The 7,644-nt window shown below is 30.8% G+C and overlaps 2 protein-coding genes and 1 long non-coding RNA gene across 3 annotated transcripts; 2 read left to right on the top strand and 1 right to left on the bottom strand.

Moving 5' to 3' along the window:
* Positions 1-421: 421 nt before the first annotated feature.
* LOC112456894 lies at positions 422-1,012 on the top strand (the record flags this gene model as incomplete). The annotated part of the gene is made up of 3 exons (XM_025019695.1): positions 422-505; positions 593-808; positions 870-1,012. Coding segments are annotated over 3 exons (443 nt in total), but the record flags the coding sequence as incomplete, so codon positions are not given.
* LOC112456892 lies at positions 1,010-1,555 on the top strand. The gene is made up of 3 exons (XR_003041034.1): positions 1,010-1,043; positions 1,287-1,366; positions 1,445-1,555. It is a non-coding gene; the product is annotated as an uncharacterized LOC112456892 (long non-coding RNA).
* A 738-nt stretch (positions 1,556-2,293) lies between these two features.
* LOC112456905 (protein ALP1-like) lies at positions 2,294-3,778 on the bottom strand. The gene is made up of 3 exons (XM_025019707.1): positions 3,444-3,778; positions 3,096-3,333; positions 2,294-3,018 (listed from the first exon to the last, which is right to left on the bottom strand). The coding sequence occupies exons 1-3, from the start codon at positions 3,554-3,556 to the stop codon at positions 2,308-2,310; spliced, it is 1,062 nt and encodes a 353-aa protein (XP_024875475.1). The 5' UTR covers positions 3,557-3,778; the 3' UTR covers positions 2,294-2,307.
* Positions 3,779-7,644: the final 3,866 nt, after the last annotated feature.

Below are 7,644 nucleotides of genomic sequence, written 5' to 3'. Positions count from 1 at the left end.
GTGTGTGTGTGTGTGTGTGTGTGTGTGTGTGTGTGTAAAGTTTGGATGGAGAAGAAAAGATTATATTGTTTTTTTTACATATAGCATCTATTTTTCTTTCTATTGCACTTGTAGAAACATTATTTTTTTCTTTTTTTTTCACTGGAACCTATAATATAAAAAAGCTTTTTTCTTAATTATTGAAAATGATTTGATGTTTTAGCTGTATCTATTTGAATGCTTTCTGTGTCATTTTCATTATGCATTAAAGATGAGATTGAATCATCCTCAATGTTAAACAATATTATATTTATGTTAGACAATGTGCTGTAATGTTTGTAATTATAATTACTCAAAAATTTTAATATATGATTAATATGATGTTTTTTATTTTCTTTCTATATTTACTGAAACAAATATTAATATTTTTAATATTTTTTAGATGATGGCACAACTATTGTGAGACGAAGCAATATAAATAACGTGGAACAATTAGTAGATGAGCCGTTTTATGATAACTGTGGAAGTAAGTAAAAAAACAATCTTAAATATAGAGAGATCATCTTTCTAAAAATAATTTTTTTAGATAATATTGTACACATATCCCAAAAAGGAAAACGAAAAGTTTCTGGACAAGTAAAACAAATATCTAACAAACGTTCAAAATTAAATGATAGCGCAGGAAACAAATTAAATTTTGATGATGTGGAATTCTTAATTCTTGAAGTGGAAAAACGCCCACCATTGTGGGATTATTCTTTACCTTTGCTACAACGCAAATCTACAATAAAACAACGGTTGTGGTCAGAAATAGCTTTGGCATTAAATGGTGAGTATAAAAATAATATAAAAAATATTTAAACAAAATAATAAATTTATATTCTTTGTAGGTAAAATAAGTGCAGAAGAAACGCAAAAAAAGTTCAAATCATTGCATGATACGTTTCGCAAAATCATACAATCAGAACAACGAATGAATGGATCTCCTAGGAAGGACACAATCCAAAAATGGCCTCATTATCTCATTCGATGAGTTTCCTTAAAGACTCTTGTCTTCAAAAAATGTAAGCATAAATATTTAAAAAAGACCAAAACCCGTGATTGAAAACGTCTTGACATTTAATCTGACCAAAACCAATGGTCGATTTGTCACGACACTAATAGCCAAACGTTGTCGACTATAAAAATAGATTTCTCGTTAATCAACTATTGGCGGAACAAACATATACTTTTCTATAAGTAATTTAAATTTATTAAATAATTATATGACATATATATTATTTGATTAATTCTAAATAATATTACAGCACGGTGTCTAATATAAATAATGATGATTCAAACTTATCGTTAATGGATGATGAAGATAATGCAGAAAGCATCCGAACAGGTACAGTTGTTGAACCATGTCAAATTATTATATTAAAAATAATTAAGATTAAAAAAAAATAATTTTTTTATATTCTAGATTCCAGTAAAGGAAAAAAGAAGAAAACAAATGATGGGTCGACAGATGCGATAGAGAGAATTGCGGACGCTATTTGTCAAGAAAAGAATATAACCTTACCTCCACCACCAGAACCTGACGAAATAGATTCTTTTTTAAGTTTAGTGGGATTTAGATTACAGAAAATGCCACCAAAGACTAGATTAGAAATAATGCAAAACGTATTACAATTAACGTATGAAAGAATTATCCAAGAAAACGTTTATGAATAATATTTTATATAAAAAGCAACATACAATAAGGTTTTTTTTCCGAAAAGCAATTCAAATCTACATAACGTGCATTACTCGAATATAAGAATATTTTATTTTTTGTTTTATGGTCAATGTTTATTATTAAATAATATATTTACATTTAGTAAATATATTATTTAATAATAATATATTTATGAAAACATTTATGAATAACATTTTATATAAAAAGCAATATAGAATAAGATTTTTTTTTTTGAAAAGCAATTCAAATTTGTATAACGTGCATTACTTCAATATAAGAATATTTTATTTTTTATTTTATGGTCAATGTTTATTATTAAATAATATATTTACATTTAGTAATCTTTAAAATGTTTGAATAAATATTTAAATGTTTCTAAATAAACTAAGTTGAATAACTGGTTATCAGAGGTTTTATTTCATTCCAACCCAATGTTTACATTTTTTAAAATATTTGTCATAATTATTAATTTTTACATTTTTATTTAAAAAATACAGTGTTATAATAAGAAAAAATAAATCATAGAAAATGTTATTATAAATCTAATATTTAGAACGTTATAATCATGGATTTTTTAACGCAATGTATCCTGTATAAAATATTTATAATTAAACATTATTAAATTGCCATGGTATAACTCCTTCAGTATTGAAATAATTGCAAAAGTTCTCACGAATTTCGATTGCGTTTCGTGTACTATTATTATTACCACATGTAGTAATATCTCTTAACGCGCTAATTTCGATGTCTTCTCTCCAAGAACCAGCAACAAACCCATCAGGTCTATCTTGATCAACAAGTGTGTCATCAACATATTGGTTTACTCCGATATCTTGAATACGAAGAAAGTTGTGCAGACATACAATAGCTTGTACAATTTTCATGGATTTTTCAACCGTACAAATAATTGGTCGTTTTAAAATTCTCCAACGGCTGACCAAAATACCAAAAGTATTTTCAATCGTTTTTCTGGCTCGACTAAGACGGTAATTAAAAATGGTTCGTTCTTGATTTAAAACGCCTTTTCCAGGATATGGCCGAAGTAAGTATTCTGTTAACTGAAATGCTTCGTCTCCTACAAGCACGTAAGGTAAAGGTGGCCCATTTATTGTAAGAGATGCTGGTTTTGGCAAATTCATTTCACGATTGTTGAATTTGTGACCTATTATAGAATCTCTAAAGATTCCACCGTCACTGCGTCGGCCATAACCTCCGATGTCAACAAAGGTGAAAATATAATCTGCATTGCAAATTCCAAGTAATACGATGCTATGGCTATGTTTGTAATTAAAATATGCAGAACCTGCATTATCTGGGCACTGAAAATAATTTTCAAGAATTTATATAATTTATCCTTACTTTATACATATATTATTTTTACATATGTATAATATACCTGAAGAAGAACATGTTTCCCATCGATTGCTCCAATACAATGGTTAAAATTCCATTTTGTCTCGAAGTCACCAGCAATGTTTAGCCAATTATCTGCATTCAAACAAGAGGGAAGTACTTCCTTCTGCAGACAATTCCAAATAGCATCACATGTCTCTTCAATGATGTTACTCGCAGTTGTTAATCCAATAAGGTATTGATATGACATAGATATCATTGAATCACCAGAAGCTAGAAACCTAATCAATATAAAAAATTCCAATTTAATATTTATAGAAAAAAAATTTATGTACAGATAAGATAAATGAAAAGTATATAATAAAATCAATTCTATAACCTTATTACTAACCTTAATGTCAAACATAGTCGTTCTGCTGCAGATATAGGCTCACGAATCACTCTTTGCTTCATAATAAATGGTGCTATTAAAATTAGTAACTCTTCAAATTGTGTAGGAGTCATCCGAAAATAATTCCTGAATCGTGCTTCTTCCAAAATAATAACAGGAAAGATTGCGTGGTAAAATCCATGATTGTATCGTTCTATGAATATTGGATTTACCCAATAACGTTTCCTACGATAATTTCTTCTTTTCTGTTTGTGTAATTCGTTTATCAGAACTGTTGCTAAAAGCTGTTTCTTGCGTTGATTTTGTTCTGATATTTTTTTTGCACACTCGTGTAACCACATATCATATTTCTTTCTAAATGACATGATTAATTCATACGGTGATTACGGTGGTTATATACTGATGCTATAATTTCAGAGTCAGACACTTTTCATGAGTCTTTCACAATGTAGCGTCAACTTGTAGTCAGTGACCCACTTTGACGCTAAAATGAGCGTCAACTGACGCCCGTGAAAAGGCACCTTAAGAATCGTGAAGAGATTGTGTATAAGAACATTGTTGATGTAAGTGGCAATTCGGTAGAATGCTCACAGATGGCATCGGTGTTACAGTTCCTTAGTTATCTTTAGCGTTCAGTGTTTTGCGAACGCTGCGACGACCACGTTGCGCCCCAGCGCCGGAAAAAGGCACGGACCGACGATACTGCGCAAGCGTGAGTGTGTCGGGACGGGCGTGAAGCCCGCCGAACAAGCAATCGTCTTCCGGCTAGCGAGGCGTAGAGTCGCGTTCTTTTACACGGCGTCATATATTCGTTTAATTGCTACGCGATTGAAATCCGCCAGACTATTGAGTCTGAGACAGATCACGAGGACGTCTCCGTAATACCAGATGAAGCATTGCAGCCCTGCTCAGAGGCGATTGAAAGTACCGCGCTCGATACGACGGAAGGACGGACGAACTTAGCCATTGCGACGTGGCCTCGTTGAAACGGAACGAAGCGGCCATCTTGGACATTGCGACGTGGCATCGTTAAAAAGGAACGAAGCGGCCATCCTATCTATCGGAAAAGGTTCTTACGGTTTTGGTCGATGACCATCATTACAAATATCACCGGCGGATGTAATCAGGTAACTTACGGTTTTGGTCGATGACCATCATTACAATTATCACCGGCGGAAGCAATCAGGTAAAATATCGAACTCGTGTAACTTAAAGATCACGTGCGGGATTAATCGGCAATTCTCGGTCGGATTATGATGAACGCAAGGTCATCATAAAATGCGACGAATATCGTCCTCGCATAAGGCACGGAGCGTTGGATATCGTCCTCGCATTTGGCACGGAGCGAAGGATAGCGTCCTCGCATTTGGCACGGAGCGATGGATATCGTCTTCGCATAAAACACGGGACAACGGATGGTATCCTCGCATAAAGGATACGTAGCTAACTAAATCTTATGGACTTAATTATCTGTCTGAACTCGGTTGAACTTAAAGTCATTTGGAATAGTGGCAATCTTCGAATAAAGTCATTGATTATCGATGTGTAGTAATTGAACTTGCTTTATCGATGCACACGTTACTCGGATATTTACGCATAGTTGTATTATCTTGCATTATCGATGCATATGTGATTCGGATATTTACGTATAGTCTGTATTATCTTAACGAATATTGTGATTCAACCCGTGGCTATTTGCCAGCTATTAACGTTTACGAAACAACGTATTACATACAAAAGGTTAATTATCATTTAATTACGTTCGCTATTCATTTATCGAATTATGTCTACTACTTACTTGAAATACTTAAACAACTGGATTGACTGCGGAATTGATTACGGAAGTTACAGTATCAATTAATAGAAAGAAAGTGCATTATATTGAAGTTATAGAATCTCACACAATATTTATATAAACCTAAACATTCTCTCGATTGCTTCACTTTCCATATGTTTATTTGCTTGCTTGTTAAGTGAGAGATATATATATATCTAACGTTTATTTACGACGAATTATTAGTTGACACAGTACTTCAACTTATTTATGCTTTGTATATTCTTGTTATATTATGTAATGTGTTCTGAATAATATGTTTAACTTGTATGATCCTTTCTTCAAACAGACTTAAGTAATGAAATCACTTGAGTGGTTTCTCTGATCGAGATACAAATAACGGAAATCTAAGTTCTTACAATCATTTATGATGAGAGATTAACTTCTTGTAGTGACACATGAGAAAGGATTATGCATTTATAATTCAACATTATCTTATTTTGTATTGATGCTATGTGTTCTCTGTACAACATTTATTACGATATATTCCTAGATTATAACATAACTGCCTTGGAAATACACAATCTCTTTACCGACGTAACAACAAGAAAAGTGTCGTTCCCTATTCTGTAATTCTTGAGCTCAGGCTCCTGCGCGAGCTTGTACGTTTCAAACATACAGTGTAGCGGATAAATTACCTGAGTTTGACAACTTAAATGAAATGGATTTCTTATTAACATCTAATGACGAATTGGATAATATTCAGTTATTTGATTCAACCGTGTAAGCATAATTTTAAACATTTTTTAATGTTAAATGAAATTCTGATATTTTGTATCTACATTTATATAAGGTGTATACTATAAACGTATGGTATTTTAAAGTAATGTCAAATAAAAACAAACATATTTCTGGTATATTTATTATTGGTATATTTTATTGTAAAATATTATATTATAAAATATACGGTTAAAGAAGGTTCTCACACAAAATTATCAAATTTCTACATACGTATCTTTAGGGCCTGCTTCATTAACGTCGGTTAATGAAGCAGGATCTAAAATTCTAAGTATATTTTAATTAAAAATAACATGCACTTTTAATGTAAAATATAGGAGACTGATTTACATTAATAAAATAAATTAAAATTTTAAAGGAAGAAAAATTAAATTACATTTTGTCTCTTTTCTCAATATAATTCTGAATGAAACATTTCTCAATTTTTGTACAATTATTATCAGGCTTATCTCAAAACGTATTTATAAAATATACTGTAATTAGCCTATAAAAAAAATACTCTATAATTATAATTATAACTTAAATATTCTTGATCATTTTATTACTTTTATAGTGAAATAATAGGTTTCGCTGATGGTATAGAAGCTCCTTGGATTGTAGGAACTAAGCAGCAGTATAAAATTTTTAAATTTTTCTTAAATAACGGTAATGGGAAACGTATCCAAATAATGACTTGGAATGATGAAGTAGATAAAGTGTTACCTCATATAAAGTTAAATTACGTAAGTGTTCTCACTATGCGCTTCACTATTCGCTTTTTGGTTCATAATAAAAATGATATTTATATTTAATAATATGGATATATATATATATATATATATATATATGAGAAATTTTCAAAAAATTATCACAAGCAACAAAAGGGTGATTTTTTAGAAGTTATAAAATAAAAATGACAAAAATAAGACTTGTGAATTATATTAAAAGTATATTTTTTCGCTGATTTTATTTGATTAGTTAATTCTTGGTCAATTTAAAAAATAATTTTTTTTTTGGATAATTAACACACACACACACACACACACACACACACACACACACATGAATACATACATACATACATACGTACACACGTACAGACAGCGTCATTAATGCTCTTCGTCTCTTTCTAAGGGCAACAGAAAGAGACGAAGAATGAGTTTCCAAAACGCATCTAATTTTGGGGACCAGGTATTAATGACACCGTCTGTACATACATACATACATGTGTTATATGTCAAATAATTATTGAATTAATAAATAATTAATTAAATTGTTTTATAACAGATTATATTCATTTAGACGGAGTACAAGCTCGTCCACCTAAATCAACTCAACTTAATAATGGCAATGTACCTTACATACTACAAATTCGTTCGAATACAATTGTTTCAAGTTTGGGAAAATATTATGTTCGTCAAATGTAGAACCAGCGTGTGTTCAATTCTCCGATGTCTTACAACACGTCAACACATGTCAGTAAGTTTTGTAGTATCAATTTATAACATAATGAGACATTTATACCATAATAATGCATTTATACTTATAATAAGTTTAGACTGATAAAGTGTATAACAGACAGATAAATAGTGACAAAACAGTCCATCGGTGAATTTTATACTTAATAATATTTATCTTATTTTAGATATA

This window comes from Temnothorax curvispinosus, unplaced genomic scaffold (genome assembly GCF_003070985.1).
Source record: "Temnothorax curvispinosus isolate PA1 unplaced genomic scaffold, ASM307098v1 QBEX01000691.1, whole genome shotgun sequence".
Classification (NCBI taxonomy): Eukaryota; Metazoa; Arthropoda; class Insecta; order Hymenoptera; family Formicidae; genus Temnothorax; species Temnothorax curvispinosus.
Note: the sequence above shows the minus strand (reverse complement) of the source record. Positions and strands in the feature narration are given on the sequence as shown.

Bases quoted from the DNA above. Each gene is read 5' to 3' on its own strand.
- LOC112456905 (XM_025019707.1), bottom strand. From the start codon at position 3,556: ATGACTCCTACACAATTTGAAGAGTTACTAATTTTAATAGCACCATTT. The intron at 3,334-3,443 runs GTTAGTAATAAG...TATATTGATTAG, and splicing joins CGACTATGTTTGACATTAAG to GTTTCTAGCTTCTGGTGATT. The intron at 3,019-3,095 runs GTATATTATACA...AATTATTTTCAG, and splicing joins GGAAACATGTTCTTCTTCAG to TGCCCAGATAATGCAGGTTC.